Source organism: Ursus maritimus, unplaced genomic scaffold (genome assembly GCF_017311325.1).
Source record: "Ursus maritimus isolate PB19 unplaced genomic scaffold, ASM1731132v1 scaffold_19, whole genome shotgun sequence".
NCBI lineage: Eukaryota > Metazoa > Chordata > Mammalia > Carnivora > Ursidae > Ursus > Ursus maritimus.
Window position 1 is genome coordinate 24018493 of NW_024424341.1, and position 18267 is coordinate 24036759.

Consider the following 18267-nt stretch of genomic DNA (forward strand, 5'->3'; position numbering starts at 1 on the left):
TTCCATTATCCTAGTTTGAATCAGTGTCTTTTCTCATCTGGATTCACTTGTTAAATGATCTCCTTTTATTTACATTTGTGTCATTTCAGCCTTTTCTCTATTGATCCACTCAAAAAAAACAACTTTGCTCATCACTCCATGCTTAAAAGCCTTTGGTGGTCCCTGTTGCCTTCAGGATAAAGACCTAATTCCTCAGCAAGGCCTAGGAAGCCTGTCTTGGTCTGGCCCTGGTCCTTCAGCATCTTCTCTCACTTCTGTCAAACCCTTGCCGCACCTCATCCCTACCCCCGCCCAGTTCAGTGTGCGGAAAGACTGTATCCCCTCTAATGCTCTCTTATTAACGTGGAGCTATTTTACATGCCATCACTCTGCTTGGGACATCCTGCCCTACCTTTTTTGCCTGACTAGTTTTTACTAACGAGCCTCATCAGGGCTCCGGTCTTTACCCCCAAAAGGCTAGGTTGGATATCTTTTCTACTTTTTGTCATTACATACTATGGTTAGCCCTGTTAAAATTCTTAACACACCTAGTGCGGTTGCCTGTTGAATTTTTTGTCAACCCTTTTAGACTACAAGCTTGAGGCCAGTAGCTATGTTTTTATTTACAATTATGTTCTTAGATCCTAGGACAGTGCTGGCATATGGTAGTACTTAGGAAATTTTAATGAAGTACATGGATTTTGAAAGTAAAAAATGTGCTAGGTTGTTGCTACTGTATTGTACTGAGGCAATAGAATACCTTGGCTTATTTATCACTTTTCAATTCTTGGATACAGCGACGTCTCATTTCCTGTTCAAAAAAGAGGCAGCTCCTCCTTTTCCAGTTTGCTCATCACTTGGAAGTTTGGCGACTGGGATCTACAGTTGCAACAGGTACAATGGGAGAAAGTCTTTTCCAATAAGAAAACCTGAGAGAGAAGCAAGACGTTAGAATTGCAGTTGAAATTCTGATTGTGGAAAAATGGAAGTAGATTTTTCTTGTGTCTTCAGAGCAAAGGGGTTCTTCAGAGTGTTAGAGTCGTTAGCAGGATACTGGATCATATGTTAAAAGTTGATGATTCTGTAAGGTACACTGCAAGGTGTAGTGGAGGTAAGGGTTGTAGAATTACAGTTTGCTCTGCCTTGACTGGGATTAGAGCAGGCTGCTGAAAACCCAAGATTTCATGTTGGGTAGTGATAGCCCTGCATGAAAGAGAAGGTCACATGGATTTTACTGGGATGACAGCCTAGTGGCCTTTTATACAATGTGTTCAGGAAGCGTTTGGGCTCTGTTGTTTTATAGTAGATGAGAGGTTTTGCTTTAGGCTCCAAAATGAGCAGATGAAGTTGAAGTCGAGGTCACACAAACCCCACTTGCACCCACCTGCATGCCTGGCTGTAGGTTGTAGCTTCAGAGAGTTGATGATATACCATGGGCCATATCCAAGGCACCAAATAGAAGCTAAGAAAGTGCTCACTGCTTTCTGCCTCATACAAACTCAGAAAACTGTGGGTTTACTAAGTCAGACATTTTTCTGATTTCCCAGGGGTGGAGATTCCATTCTACTCAGGAACTACTCTTTTTAGTAAAAAGAAAAATGTACAAATAATCTTACTTTGAGAAGGAAAACCTCAGGGAAATTTCTCGTTCCAGGAAAGAATGGGGATACCCTTCCACTTTCTAAGAACGCAGATCATTTGCTGCACCTCAAGACAAAGGTAAGGAAGTTTAACTGTGTGTTCAGGCTCTGAAATCCAGAACATTTTTCTTATTCTGAATTTTGAGGGTTACTTGGTTGGTATCACAAATTTTGTAAAACTTTTTATTTACTTGAGGCGTGCCTGGGTGGCTCCGTTGGTTAAAGCACCTGCCTTCGGTTCGGCTTGAGTCATGATCTCCAGGTCCTGGGATCAAGCCCCAGGTCGGGCTTCCTGCTTCCTCCCTCTGTCCCTGCCACATACTCATGCTTTCTCTCTCAAATAAATAAAAATCTTTAAAAAGAAAAAACAAAAAAAACAACAAAAAGTTTTTATTTACTTGAGAGAGAGAGAGTGTGTGAGAGAGCATGAGCAGGGGAGAGACAGCAAGAGAGAATCGTGAGCAGACTCCCTGCTGAACAGGGAGCCTGATGTGGGACTTGAGCCAAAGGCAGACGCTTAACCAACCGAGTCATGCAGGCGTCCCAAACTCTGTAAAATCTTACATGATTTAAATGAAGTACTGTGTCAACAGGACTAGGTTTACTGTGATTATAAAGTTAGGCATTCGGAATTTATTGGATGAGTGAATATAGGAAATTGTTTTTCTTTCTTTTGGTATTATTATGTAAATAAATTGCATATTTTTATAAAATTAAAATGGTACAGGCAGCTCAGTCAATTGCTTTCGACTCAAGTCATGATGTCAGGGTTGTGAGATCACGTGAGGGCACCATGTCAGGCTCCGCACTGAGTATAGAGTCTGCTCGAGATTCTCTCTCTCTGTTACTTCCCTCCCTGCCCCCCACCTCCTGCATGCACTCTAAAATAATAATAATAATAATAATTTTAAAATAATAATAATAAAAAAATAAAATAGTTTAAAAGCATGCAGTGAAAAAGGAGCCTCCTTCTTACCCCAAATCCCGGTCCCACTCTTCACAGATAATCACTGCCAATAGTTTCTCGTATACCCTTCCAGAAAAAATTTCCATGCTGGTGTGCATGTGTATATCTTTTCTTTCTACGATGATGAAAATACATACTATGCAAACTGCTTTGTAACTTCCTTTTAAATATCTTTTTTTTTTTTAAGATTTTATTTATTTATTTGAGAGAGAGCATGAGCAGGGGAAGGAGCAGAGGGAGCGCGAGAAACAGACTCCTGGCTGAGCAGAGAGCCAGACGTGGGGCTCCATCCCAGGACCCTGGGAGCCCGACCTGAGCCGAAGGCAGACACTTAACCAACTGAGCCACCCAGGCGCCCTGTTTTTTATTTTTAAGTTTTTACTTTTTTTTATTAATCTCTACACCCACCGTGAGCCTTGACCTCACAACCCCGAGGTCAAGAGTGACATGCTGTTCTGACTCAGCCACCTAGGCACCCCTAAATGTCTTTATTTTAATTACACAAATATTTGTGAATACAGTCTTACTGGAAAGAATTTAAACAATATTTAGGGTTTATATTCTTGACTACCTCTTTAATTCAGGTCTGTTCTCCTGGAATAATTATTGTTAATTGATTTACTGTAGCTCTTTCCAAATCTTTTTCTGTGTGGTAGAATATGTGTGTGTCCATACATATGTACATATATTTAGATATTTTGTGAGTTTTTTGAATTACATAAATGTTACGTTAAACTTTTCCTTTGTTTTGCAGATTTTTTTTTTGTTTACTACTTCTTAGAAATTTAAGGCAGGTTTCATAGACAAGACAAACAAAACCCAGAAAATCAGTTTTCCAAGTCACCTGGCCTCCAAAGCTTTATGGAGCTTAAATGCTTTTCTCTCAGGTTTCTAAAGTTAGCGTTTAGTATGAAGTGTCTTTAAAATACACGAAGGGCTGAGATAAGTTCATAGTATTCATAGGCCTCTGTTCTTGGTTTTCCAAATCAAGCCACATCATTTAGGTGCTGTACCTCTGAAAGAAACATAGTGATACACAGCATATGAGTGTCAGGATTATGTGTAGGTATTTGTGGTTATGTCCAGAGTGGCAGTAGCTTGAAGATTCATGTCACAGTGAACCTTATCATAGGAAGTTTTTCTGTTTATTCATCCTGATTCCTAATATTCCCAGGGTCCCGAGAACATTATTTGCAGCTGTATCTCCCCTTGTGGAAGTTGGATAGCCTATTCTACAACTTCTCGTTTTTTTCTTTATCGGTTGAATTATGAACGTGACAACATAAGCCTCCAAAGGGTAAGTGATAGATAACCCAATGTCTGGTTGAACAATAAGAAATTTCATAAGTATGTGATTTTTGTGTGTGAAATGGAATGTACTGGATATGAATCTTTGCTCAGTGAGAAGCTATTTGGAGGCAGCTGTTATAACACAGTCTTTTATTTCCATTTTGTTGTTTTTGTTTTTGTTTTTTTTAAGATTTTATTTATTTATTTGACAGAGAGAGAGCGAGAGAAGGAACACAAGCAGGGGGAGTGGGAGAGGGAGAAGCAGGCTTCCCGCTGAGCAGGGAGCCCGATGTGGGGCTCGATCCCTGGACCCTGGGATCATGACCTGAGCCGAAGGCAGACGCTTAACAACTGAGCCACCCAGGCGCCCCTTTTATTTCCATTTTGAATTGATTATATTTTTGGAGGAGTAGGGAAATGCCAGCAAGTCACAGTAAAGTTTAGGCTTTTGATGAGATGAAAGCGGGGATGGATAGTTTACAGTAGGCTCTCAGTGTTCTAGGTCCTGGTCAGTTGGCTTCCTTAGAAACAGGAAGCATTAAGGTCGTTTCAGTCTGGCTATGATTATTTTTGATGGGTTCTAGGTCTCACTTTTCTCTCTTACTGGTTCACCCCAAGGTTTCCAAAATGCCAGCGTTCCTTCGCTCTGCCCTTCAGATTTTGTTTTCTGAAGATTCAACAAAGCTCTTTGTGGCCTCAAATCAAGGGTCTCTACATGTCATTCGACTGATGGAAGGAAGCTTCAAGCACCTGCATACTTTCCAGCCTCAGTCAGGTGGGACCTTGGTAACTGGCCAAGGGAGAGAGTTGTTAGTCTCTGATGTACCTTTTTTTTTTTTCCCCTTTTAAACCTCATTCATTGTTGGGGTTCCCTAATGCTCTTCTCCACCCTGCAAATACTCACATGTTTGCAATTTAAAGTAGGAGGAGATATCTGGCAAGTGAAAACGCTTGATGAGATCTGAAATGTTCCTTACACCTACTCTTTTCTCACTGGGTTTTTGATTCCTTATTTGGGGCCCGAAGTTTCATCACCCTTCTTAGAGTTTCGTTAGCAGAGCAAGAAGAAAATTAAAATCATCTGTAATCCTGACACCCAGAAATAACTACCATTAATATTTTTGTGTATTTCTGATATGTGTTTGTATATAGGTATTTTTTGGACATGTTAATTTTTCTGATGGTTGTTTTTATTTTATTTTTTTAAAGATTTTATTTACTTATTTGCACAAGCAGGGGGAGCAGCAGGCAGAGGGAGAGGGAGAAGCAGGCTTCCTGTTGAACAGGGAGCCCAGTGCAGGACTTGATCCCAGGCCCCCGGGGATCATGACCTGAGCCAAAGGCAGACTAGCTTAATCAACTGAGCCACCGAGGCACCCCTTATTTTATTTATTATTATTATTATTTTATTATTTTTATTTTATTTTTTTTAAATAAAGATTTATTTTATTATTTATTTGAGAGAGTAGAGAGAGCACAAGCAGGAGAGGGAGAGAGAATCTCAGGTTGACTGTGCAGAGTGCAGAGCCCGGCGTGGGGTCCATCTCACCACCCTGAGATCATGGCCTGAGTCAAAAGCAAGAGTTGGAGGCTTAACTGACTGTACCCCCCAAGTGCCCCTGCTGATTGTTTTCTTGGTTTTGTTTTTTGTTTTTTAGATTTTATTTATTTATTTATTTGAGAGAGAGAGAGAGAGAGACAAAGTGCAAGCAGGGAGAGGGACAGACAGACTCCCTGTTGATTACGGAGCCCAACACGGCTGGATCCCAGGACTCAGGTCTTGACCTGAGCCTAAGTCAGGTGCTTAATCGACTGTGCCACCCAGGCACGCCCACCCCCACCCCTGCCCCAGTTGCTTTTATTTAAGATGAACTTATACATGCAGTTGCATTACTTGTCATATAAAGTTCATGACCGAACTTTATTTGAGACCAAACTCTTAGAGAGTATGAGTATGCATGACTGAGTAACTGTATGGCTAACTGTTGCTGAGTTCATGATTGAGAACCTTGGTACCCAGTACATGAGTAACTGTATGGCTAACTGTTGCTGAGTTCATGATTGAGAACCTTGGTACCCAGTACATCCCATGGGCATTTTTGCTTCCCCCTTGCCCTGGGTTATAGCACCTTCATTGTCATTTAGACTCCCATCAGCCTAGAAAATCAGCTCTTTTAACTTAAACTCTCACTGCACTTGATCTTAGCCAAAAGGCCGAGAAGCGATAAACTCTCACTGTTCCTAAGCTGCTCTGGAAGCATACAGGAAGAGAAACCCACAGGTTAGGAGTTAGATCAAATAAGTGACAATGTGTATTGAGTACCTGTATATGTTTTTATTAAAAAATATATATTCTGTATTTTGCATTTAGCACCCCTTAAAATTAGGCTCTGTGTTACAGATATCACTTTATTTGTTCTTCCTCTCTCGTCTCTCACCCTTTTATAGTCAGGTGGTTTCTTCACAGCCCCCAAACCTGTATATTCCAGTCCTTTTCACTTAGCTGACCTGGTTCTCTATCCTTTTCTACCCACCTTACCCATCCTTCAGCACCTGGTGTATATCTTGTTATAAAGCCTTTTCACCATTTGGGGATTTTGTGTGCAGCACATATTTTGGCATGTAACCTTGCTGTTTGATTTTTTTTTTTTTTTTAAAGATTTTATTTATTTATTTGACAGAGATAGAGACAGCCAGCGAGAGAGGGAACACAAGCAGGGGGAGTGGGAGAGGAAGAAGCAGGCTCATAGTGGAGGAGCCTGATGTGGGGCTCGATCCCATAACGCCGGAATCACGCCCTGAGCCGAAGGCAGACGCCTAACCACTGTGCCACCCAGGCGCCCCCTTGCTGTTTGATTTTTAACCCACATGAGTCTTCATTTTGCCAGATTGGTCTAAAATCCCTTGATGACAAAGATGGCCCACATGTACAACAGGTACCCAATAAATTAAGGATATGCCTCAAGCCTGTTGAACTTGCTGTTTGTCCTTAACTTTGACTAAAAGCCATTTGGTAGGGGGCACCTGGGTGGTGCAGTTAGTTGTGTCTGACTCTTGGTTTTGGCTTAAGGTCCATGATCTTAGGGTTGTGGGATTGAGCCCCACATCATGCTCCACAGTCAGCGCAGAGTCTGCTTAAGAATCCCCTCCACCTTCTCCCCCCGTGCGCCCCCCTCCCTGCGCACTTGCTTGCACTGTCTCTCTCTCTCTCTCTCTCAAATCTAAAAAAAAAAAAAAAATTGATAGGAAAAGGAGTTTGAAATAACTAAAATACAGGCTTTAGGTAGCTGCTGCCTTGATTCTCCATTCCTGTAGTAAGCAGTATCTCACTCAGGCTTGAGCAAGTGATGCCTTCATGTTTATCTCTGGCTCCTCTTTACATGAAGGATGGCTAATGAAATGAAAATAGACTAACATCTAGAACTTACTTGCAGAACCATCAGATTATCCAGTCGTGATTTAAAAGTCTTACTGGCTTTTGCCATCATCTTCAGGCTAAGGCTGGCTATGGACACTGAATTCAGAGACTTAACTCTTATTCTGTCTGCGCAGGGACGGTGGAGTCCATGTGTCTTTTGGCAGTCAGTCCAGATGGGAATTGGCTAGCTGCATCAGGTACCAGTGCTGGAGTCCATGTGTACAACATAAAACATCTAAAGGTGAGCATGGGGCTTAAGTAGTAGGAAACAGGAGGAAGTTAACCCTGCGGTTACAAGACTCAAGGCAGTTTGGTATGACCTGGAAAATTACTGGCTTTTTTTTTTTTTTTAAACTAAGAATTTTTCCTGTTTTATTTGTTTGGAGCCCAAAAACGGTAATCTGCAATACTAACATCAGTGGGAATAGTGAAAGTAGCCTTGTACAGAAATTTGAAATTAAGGATTTATGGGTGGTGAATTCACATCCAGGTTATTTCTTTATTATGGGGAGGAAAATTCTAATTTACCCAAATGAATAGTTGTGGATAGTGACAATTTCCTTTAATAGCTTGCCTTGTAATCTCAAGGTATTTTTAAATTAAACAGAAGTTTAACAGAGGAACAGGAAAATACTTTTCACTGATTAGTAATGATCTTGTCATTCCCACATTGAATTACTAATGATCCCTTACAAGTTTTCATCTTCATTATAAAAATCATATAAGAAGTACCCAGAACTTGCAATAAGCATCAAGCATTTATAGAACAATACCAAACTGCAACATTTAATGAGTTTGCGTATTAACAGCATAACTTAACCTTTATGACATTGTGGCAGAAGCATGTACTGCTCTTTGAGCCTCGCCTGTCATTTGAGATGTCCCTGTGTAATGGTGCACATATCTTGGAACTATCTATAAATGTCCATATCTAGACATTAGTTTCTTTTAAATCTAGTGTAGAGCTATAGATTCTTTGATCAATGACCTATTTATGAGCAATTCGTACAGATATAGAGATAGTAGCAAAAGCTTTATTCTGAAGTTTTCCGCAAATGCTATCAGTTGTGTAAGCAGTTAAACGTGTTTTTGTTTTTAATTAAGGTTTATTGTTTGGGGGTACTACCTGATGTTTTCAGGACTTCCAAAGAACTTTTTGAGTTCTAAGGAATGCTATTTAAAAACAACAGACCTAGACCATCCAGTGTTTTCCTGAGGGAAGGTATATAGGGTTGTCTTTTGTGTCTGTTATTTGTTCCCAGCTTCACTGCACGGTACCTTCCTATAATTTCCCTGTGACTGCTCTGGCCATCGCCCCCAATACCAACAACCTTGTCGTTGCTCATTCTGACCAGCAGGTGAGAGATTCCAGTGCTTTCTAATTCCTGTCTGTTGGATAGTAACTAAGAAGCTAAGACAATGACAATTTTGGAGGAGCTTTTGTCTGCAAATATTGGATGATCTACAGGTAGTGTTCTCCTGTGTGAACCATGTATAGCCTAGGTACAGTATAGGCTGGTAATCTCCTTTGGCTTGATGGGCACAATGGAATGATGAAGCCCTGAGATTACAGATTAAAGAGTTACAGGAAGGAGGAGGAATTTTGAAGTATTCATTTTACTGGTTGTTTTTAGACTAGAGATGACATGGAGCAGGTGTTAGACTGGATATGGGATGGAATAAGATCTGAGGTTGGAAATAACTAAAAGATCATATAATTTACCTTCACTTTTGCAGATAGGGAAATTAGGCCCTAGTGAAATCTGTTACCTGTAACAGAGATAACATTTACCAAAATGAGTGCATAGCCTAGTTTTCCAAGTTGTGAGAAGATCTTTAAAATATCTGAGTTACAGATATTGTGAAATGGAACACTTTGTGTGAAATGGTCAATACTTATATATCCTCATCTGTAAAATGAGCATAATACCTTCTTCACTAAGCAGTTGGAAAGATTAAGTGTGATCTGAGGAACACATTTAAGTAGCCTGCTGGGCAAATGATGCTTACTACTCTGATTAGCAGTTTTTACCCTCACATATGCACAGATATGTATGTTCTATCCAGGAAATGAAATCTTTCGTTTTGGTTTCATCTGTTTGTGTCCTTGACCAGAAACTGAAAGATTAGTGAAGCCACACCCTGTCTTTTTCACACATAATGTCCACCTGATGCCTTTTTCTAGTCTTTGATCCCTTAGGTGCTTCAGTCATTCCATCTGGTGGGAAATTTTTTGTACCTGTGAGATTTGCAAAGATCTGTAGAATTGATAATATGCAATGCTGTGAAGATATAGGGAAACACCACTTGGTACACTGCATAAATTAGTATGACCCCTTTAGAGGACACTTTGAGATACATTAAAAAAAATTAAATCCACATAATCTCTGAATCAGAAGTTCCAGTTTTAACAGTCCTTCCTGGGGTGCCTGGGTGGCAACGTTGGTTAAATATCTGACTCATAGTTTTGGCTCAGGTCATGATCTCGGGGTCGTGGGATCAAGCCCTGTGTCGGACTCTGCTCAGTGTGGAGTCTGCTTGGGGTTCTCTCTCCCACTGCCTCTTCTGCTTGTGTGTGCACACACACGTGCATGCCCTCTCTTTCTCTCCCTCTCACTAAAATAAATCTTTAAGAAGGAAAAAAAGAGTTCTTCCTGTAGATGTATGCCTTGAGTGGTGCAGAAGGAGATCATCATTGCAGCCTTGTTTGTGGCAGTAAAAGATTAGAAATAAATGCCCGTTAAATAGACTAGATGAGTAAATCATGGTACATCCAAAAAGTGAATGGATTATTATGTGTTCTTTAAGGGGGCATGAGTGATACATAGCTACAATTATTGATACTGACATGGGTCAGTCTCCGTGATATAATGCTAAATACAAAATGCAATATGCAGAATAGCATGTATTGCATGCATCAAAATCTGAAAAGATGTAAGTAGGACATAGACTGCTCTTGGGGAAAAGAGATGTCAAGATGACAGGGTGACTTTTCACTGTAAACCTTTCTGTGTTAATTTTCATTGTTTACGTTCTATAATTTACCTTAAAATTTTTTTACTTAAAAGTAGAAAGCTATAAAGCTGAATATGATACAGTCAGGGTTTGTATAGATATTTTCTGGTTAGGAATGAGAGATACCTTCCAGTTTTTCTGGGTACCAGCCTGCATTTTTTGTGTATCATATCCTTCTTCAGGTATTTGAGTACAGTATCCCAGACAAGCAGTATACAGAGTGGAGCCGAACCATCCAGAAGCAGGGGTTTCATTACCTTTGGCTCCAGAGGGATACTCCCATCACACACATCAGTTTTCATCCCAAGAGACCAATGCACATCCTTCTCCATGATGCCTACATGTTCTGCATCATCGACAAGTCATTGGTAAGTTCCTCACCACTACCACCAGTGCTCACACTGACTTTTCTGTATTTAGGAATTTTCAAGTTCTAAAGCAGCAAGTACAAAGAATTAAGAGAAAGGAGAACCAGAATAAAATTTCCTGACCCATAATTTGGAGGAGAGGAACTTTTGTTTTGGAAATTTCCTCATTTTCATTCCCAAGCCCCTGAAGCTCCCGGGGTAGGGGCACGCCTTTGTGTCCTGGTTTTTGCTGATTTGAGTATTTCTCTGCTTTGCCTGTGAAAATACAGACTTAAAGTAGGATCAGGTCAGTATTCAGAGGGTGACCCTCATGGGGAATACCATCGATTCGGCTGAATCACGTTCACCTTTGCACCTTGGGGTGACTGAAAACACAGTTTTATTAAAGGAGACGCAGGTTGAGGTTTTGACCACTTTTGCCCCTTGCCTGAAAATGCTGAAACAGTATCTGTACGCTTGAAGAGTTGGTCTTAATGTCTTGAAAAAAGTCAGCCTGGGGCGCCTGGATGGCTCAGTCTTTAAGTGTCTGCTTTCGGCTCAGCAGGGAGTCTACTTCTGCCTCCCCTCCCCAGTCCTCGCTCCTGCTCTCTTGCTTGCACGCGCGCTCTCTCTCTCTCAAAGAAATAAATAAAATCATTAAAAAAAGAAAAAAAAAGTCCAGCCAGGAAAATTCCATTCTTCATGGCTATGATTTAGGTGGGATGTGAGCATTTTTTTTTTCAGTTCTAGATTCCAGCCTCTGCCAGCTGCTGTTTTGATTCACCTCAATTTACATGTCATCTCTGGGCAGGTACTTTGTTTCCTAGGAGCAGTATTAGCTGTGGCCATGCCTGAAATGCACTTTGGGCTTAGATTACAACCAAGATGCAGTGTTTTGGTCTGTATGTGGAGGTGGGGGTGGAAGGAACCGAGGGGAAAGCAGCAGATGGCTCTAAAGGAGGTGTGCATGATGTGTCACTGGAACGCATCTCGCCGGCTCTGTGTCCTCTGGGTGTGGGAAACAGAGCTGGCTGACAAGTGCCTTCTGCAGGATGAGTGATACAGGAAGGGCCCCTCCCACTCGCTTGCCTCTTTGTAACTCAGCCCAGGGCCGTCCATATTTTTTTGTCAAGCATTGGTGATAAGTCCATCACTTCCTCCTGCTGGGCAGAGCTATTTCCCAAGGAAGTCAGAGATGAAATATCACTTGCTTGGCCAGAGGCCATCCCTTGAGTTGTCAGTGAGATCCATGGGGGTGGTTTGTGTTTCAGTTTTGGCCTGGGGAGAACTTTAGTCACTTGGCCTGTCTGTGATCTGGTTGGGGGAATAGTCTAGAAAGCAGAGCTTGCATGGGCTAAGCTCTTGCACATGCCAGTTTGTTCCTGTCTCACAAAGTGTTACTGACAGGACTGGCCAGAAGCCCCAGCTGGGCCCTTTGATCTTGCTGGACTAAAGTGCCACGCTCTTTGCTTCGTACTCCCACCCTCTGCGGTATATCTGGAGAAGTGGCTAAGCTTTTTTCCTGAAATAAGGAGAGTCATGTCTAATATGATGGTTGAAAGGTGGTGTTTGTCTGAAAAATCACTATAGTCCTTTGTTCTGGAGAAGCCCAATAAAAATAACGATTTAAACAGTATGTCTTTGTCTTTTTAGCCTCTTCCAAATGACAAAACCTTACTCTACAATCCACTTCCTCCCACGAACGAATCAGATGTTATCAGGAGGCGTACCGCCCATGCCTTTAAAATTTCTAAGATATATAAGGTAAAACATCTTGTATTATATTCTAGATGGTTCCTTGGGATATTATCAAAATGTAATAAGCTCCGCAATAGGCAGACAAGAGCACCTTCATTTTATATTCAGAGAACCTGGTTTGGGAGATAAGTCCCTTTCTGAGGATGTCTGTTCCTTATGTTTGCATCTCAGTATTCTTGCCTCAGTGTATTAGAGGCATGCACATCATACTTACCCAAAATGAAATACATAGGTACTGAGAAATTATGTTGGAGCTTGAGGGGTGTCTTTGTGTTAAATCTGGCCTTTAAATGTGACTTCTAATTGGAGAATGTTCCACAAGATAAAATTCAAGCAAGTGGAAGTCATTGAATTTATTGTGACTTCCTTTTCTGGGCTAAGCTTTAAACTGTATATGAAACAAATATTCATTAAGCTTATGATACTACAGCTATTTGTGCCAACTTGGAAGTTCCATATTCTTGCTTTTCAGATTAGAGTTCCTTGAGTGTCCTGGAACATTTTCTCAGGGGTCTGCAAGAATTTTTTTTTTTTTAAAGAGGGACATCTGTAAATTATTTAAGTATGATTAGTTTCTTAATCCATTTGTAACTTGCTGTTTGCCAAGAATTCAGGCTCCAAAGCCATTGGTTAACACTGATTCCTAAGAAATTAGAGAACAAGTGTTCTGTATAGAAAAACATGAAAAATCTTGTTGAAATCTTTTATTAGTGAACTCAGTTAAAAGTTCCCGACCTCGGAGCGCCTGGCTGGCTCAGTCGGTAGAGCATATAAACGATTCTTGATTTCAGGGTCGTAAGTGTGAGCCCCACGTTGGGTATAGAGATTTTTTTTTTTTTAAGTAGGCTCCACGCCCGATGTGGAGCCTGAATTCACAACCCTGAGATAAAAAGTCAGTCAACTGACTCAGGCACCCCAAGATTACGATAGATAGATAGATAGATAGATAGATAGATAGATAGATAGATAGATAGATAGATAGGGATAGGTAGGTAGGTAGGTAGGTAGACAGGGATAATAAATTAAAAAAAGAACCTCCCAATCTGACCAACCATTTTGAGTCCTAGGGGAGGAAGGATTGTCAGAGATTGCGATCTCTTCAGCCTTGAACTAAGTTGACCGTTTAGCTCTAGTCAGTCTGTTTAGGACTGACCCTGGAGCCTAACTCCTACTAGAGTCATTATCATCTCTCTGCAGCCTCTGCTCTTCATGGATCTTTTGGATGAAAGAACACTGGTGGCAGTAGAACGGCCCCTGGATGACATCATCGCCCAGCTTCCACCACCCATCAAAAAGAAGAAATTCGGGACCTAAAATAGGGCACTGTCTGTGTCCTTCCTTGAACTGTCTGCCCTGTTTGTTTTCACAAATCATGATAATAAAGCAAAGTTATTCTTTAGGACTAGTCCTTATGAATGTTACCCTCCAAAATAATGGACAGTAATTTCCCTTCATTGACTGCAGTGAATGGAAGCTCCAAGGTATTTGTAGTTGGGATAATGTTCTAAGCAGCTACAAATTCATCCAACTTTTTCAGGGTCCTGTTGTTTAGACCACAGTTTCAGGGGAAAAAAAAGATGGTACTTATCTTCTCTTCCCTAACATATGCCTGAGGCTTCAGAGGGCTGATGACCTTCACTGTCTGCCAGCCTCCTGCCTGCAGCCAGTGCAGAGGCGTGTGGACCTGCCCACCATTGCCCTAGAGGGCAGGGGAACTGTGCTTGTTTACTCAAGATAGCCTAACTACCGATAGTGATAAACAGCCTTGTTTCAAGAAGAATTTTAACTGCAATGCTCCATCTCAAAAATTGATGTCTTTGGCCTCTGGCGGTCAGCTCTTTATTTTATTTAAAGGGAAAAATATCTGGCTTTGGGTTATCAATATCATTAACCATCTTTCACTTGATAAATGTATACAGTAATATATATAATATATATTATGTATATTTTATATGTTATATATTAATATAAATTATATGCGTGTACGCACACGCACACACACACCAGTTTCAAAGATGAGAGAAACACTGGGCAGGGATCTTGTTAACAGTAGGAGAGGAGGTCAGAACCAGAAAGCCTGCCATATATTTTACCTTTTCTGTCTTCTACTTGTTTTGACATCGTTATTCCCATGGGTGTTATCAACTGACTAGTTTTAATGTAATCTTTTAAATTAGAAGGTGAAGAACTCTAGTTAACCTGAACCGAGCAGATCGGTTTCTTTCCCATCTCGGTGCTTATATTGTGTTGCATGCCTGTGGAAACCCAGTATGTGTGGTTTGGTTTGTTTTGGGGATGGAGGGCCATGGTATAGGCAGAGAAGGATATGGGTTCTGATGACATCATGAGTAAAATGCTGTCGAAAAACATTTTTTGCTAAGATGAACCCCATCCTCCCATCTGGAAAGGACCAATAAAAAGTGAGAATTTAAGGTAGATATGTGGGAAGAGAATTAACAGAGAGGTAATAGAGAAACAAAGCCCAGTACTTTATAACATACAGGACAACCTGTTTCAGGTTTGCTAAGAGAGAACAGATAAAACAAGGTTATAATGGATGCCACCTCTCTGCTTTGCCTGTTTCGTTTCTTTTACGATAATAGGAGTTGTTTATTTTTTAACAAGAGAAAATCACATTTGATAGCATATATACAGGGAATCCACATAGACATGGACATTCCCATAATAGTACTTTAGACAAATAATTGCAGCTTTTTGGGCCCTCTGTGTAAAATAATTTTCCTTTCTTCTTACTTGAATGAATTTCCTTAGGCATATTTTCCTGGTCTGCATTAGTCTGGACTATTACAGCCTTTCAGTAGACTGTAAGATCCTGCCCTTCCTAAGAAATGTTTTAGGTCTTCTTTTGTGTGGTTGAAACCAAAGTTCAAGTCACTGATCTTCATTGTATATGACCAGAGGGAGGCAAGGATGCCACAAATATTAACTCACTTGCTTTTCACTGTCTGTAGAGCTATAAATTCAGAGAGGCTTTATTAACTGGAGTCTAGTTTAAGACTTGATTTACTTAAACATATTCTGAAACCTTGTGGATTATGGAGGATGTAATTCTGACAGAAAAGGCTCACGGATTATGAGTGAAGAAGTAAAAGTTTTGAAAGGAGAAAGCATTCCTTTGCAACATTTCCAGCCAGTGATTTGGATTTCCATAAATGGTATGGGAAGTAAGATCTTTGGGCCTTGAAATTCTTCCTAAGTAAAGGAACTTTGAATACAAATGAGGCAGAAAATGATTGGGGTAAGTTAGAGAAATTGGGGGAAGGGAAGGCAAAGCAGTATTAAATGAAGGAATACTTCAGCGCCTGTGTTACAGGGTGATGGTACTTTCAGGGAACTGTGTAACCTAGAGAGCAGCATGTTTGTGGTCCGGCATTTGGCAAACCATGGCTCCTACCTGGATTCTACAGAAAAATTTTGATCTGAGACTACCTAGGAAAGGTCCTTTTGCTAGCCTGACTCAAATGCTTTAAAAATGCACTTTTCTTATATAGTAGTTGATAATCTGATCTCTGAATGGATAATGTACCCTCTACCCTGGAGATGACAGCGAATTAGAAACGAAAATCTTAGAATATTGGAAGCAAGAGACCTAGCTTGGTGTTTTTTTAAGCATCAAAACTTTCTTCAGACGGAACATTATTCTGAACCATAATATATGATAGATAGAAGTGAAGCTGTTCCACCTGATGTTGGGGTTGGGAGTAGAGGAAACATCTGTGAAAGAAACCACGTGCCTCTGGCCTCACCTTTATACTCCTGGAAACAGAGACCAAGAGGGGATGTTACTATTCCCTTGGTCACACAACAGTTCGTGAGAGGCCAAGGTGGCATTCTTAAAGTTGTTTCCCCTGTCTCTTGGTTGTAAGGACCCAGTTGTAAATATGACTAGCAGGCGTGATACACCAAAGATTTTTCATCTCACAGGCTGCAGCAAAGGTGTTGAAGCATTTCTCATTCTGGATGAGCACTTGATTTAGTGATAATACTGCATTCCGTGGGCAGTCTTGTGTGCAAATCATAAAGTGTTGTGATGAACAGCCTAGTACATCGTGGGGTAGTGCTCCCATGGGGGTGTTTTCTCTGGGGAGTAGAATTGCTAGTTCATATAGTGTCTGTTTTCTTTCACTTATCATTGCCCTTTGGATTGGCTATATTTCTATCTGCAGTGTTTGAAAGTACTAATTTCCTTACAGTCTGCCAGTGTAGAGATGAACTTTAGTTGTATGTAGCCCATCTAATGGGTGAAAAATAATCTCTCATTTTGTCTGTTTACTAAAGATATTGCTCACTTTTTCTTTTTATGTGTTTTGGCTGTTGAGCTAACTGTAAATTGCATATTCATAACCTCTTTTCCTTTTTTTTCTAATGTGTTGGCTTTTTCTTTCATAGTCCAAGGTATTTTCAGATACAGCTCAGCACTGTCCAATCAACTGTGGTGGTGGATGCGTTCTGTGTCTGTTTTGTGCAGTAAGATAGTAACCAGCCACATGTGACTGTGGAGCACTTGAAATGCAGCTAGTTCAACAAAGGAAACGGAACTTTAAGTTTTATTTGATTTTAATTTAAATGGCCGCATGCAGCTAGTGACTTTCATACATGGACAACAAAGATGTAGATATTAAGGCTTAGCTTTGTGTCAGCCCTTTGTCTTTAGGAAGTTACAGGACTTCATACTCAACATACATTTATTGAGTGCCTGCTATCTGCTACACCAACAACAGGTGAAGGATGATCTCAGCTCTCAAGAACTTCACATCCTAGTTGGGGAAAGAAGCAAGTAAATCAGTGAGGCTACATTAGAGATGAGCACAGACAAGGGGCACCTCACCAGCAGAGTTAGCAGTTGGAACTGGGTGATAATGATCATGGGGAAAAGGGGAAGAAAAGAGGCATTCCTAGATCAGTCTCAGTAAAAAAGCCAGAAGCAAGAGAGAGCATAACCTGCCCCAGGGCTTCCAGGAGTTCCAGAACACTCTCTCCAGTCACACGCACATTCTGAGGTACTGTGGGTTAGACTTCAACCTATACATTTCGAGGAGAACACAATTCAGCCCATTAAAGAGTCCATGGAAGGGCTTTAGGGGCTTTGTGAGCCCCCAAACTTGAATACTATATTTTGCATTTGTACGTGCCCACAGCATGCAACTGATTCTCAAAGGGGCTTATGATCCCTTTAATGGCCTATTGCATTAACCGACTCAGGAGGGAGTTGAAGCTATGGGACCAAGGCCTAAAAACACTGTGTGCATCAATAAACATGATTTGGGGTTTAATGGCCCGTGAAAGAAGAGGTGAAGTTGACTGCAAGACTCCCAAGTTTTATGGTGAGGCACTGAAAATTCTTTTGGAACTGGTAATGAGGGAAAGGGGATTTTTATTTGGGGACCTTATCTGAACTTCATGGCAAACTGTGTGATTTCCATGACTGTCAATAAAAAACACTGGTGATTTTCCATAACTAAGTGGATGCAGTGAAACTAACCTTCTGCTTAGTATGTCCTTGGTAATATTTTCCTAAAAAGAAAGTCACAGAGCTACAAAACTGTCACCAGCTGCTTCTCATTAGGAATGTGGTTAGCAGATGTGGGTTTTCATAGTCCTACCGTATGAAAGAGTTAATCCGTTTTTGTGGGTTGCAGATAAATACTGATTAATCTTGGCGGGATGAATTTACAAATGTGCTTGCATCAGCTAAAGGATATATTCACCTTTCCCTTTTTCACTTCATGTTTGTGCTGGAAAGAAAAATATATTTTAGGATCTTTCTCCTGGAAGGCAAAGGAGTACTGCCCTTTGAAAGGGACAATTGATCTCACTGTCTTCTAACTGGGA

The 18267-nt window shown here is 40.8% G+C and overlaps 1 protein-coding gene across 1 annotated transcript in view; it reads left to right on the forward strand.

Annotated features, from left to right (window-relative positions):
- The window catches only part of UTP4 (UTP4 small subunit processome component), a 32192-nt gene extending 18379 nt beyond the window's left edge, over positions 1-13813 (forward strand). The window contains exons 9-17 of the mRNA XM_008702411.2: positions 777-873; positions 1634-1698; positions 3761-3883; positions 4495-4651; positions 7429-7535; positions 8557-8652; positions 10492-10677; positions 12310-12420; positions 13612-13813. Of these exons, the coding sequence (XP_008700633.1) occupies positions 777-873; positions 1634-1698; positions 3761-3883; positions 4495-4651; positions 7429-7535; positions 8557-8652; positions 10492-10677; positions 12310-12420; positions 13612-13728 (1059 nt within the window). The 3' untranslated portion in view covers positions 13729-13813. The remainder of the gene's footprint in view (positions 1-776; positions 874-1633; positions 1699-3760; positions 3884-4494; positions 4652-7428; positions 7536-8556; positions 8653-10491; positions 10678-12309; positions 12421-13611) is intronic.
- Positions 13814-18267: the final 4454 nt, after the last annotated feature.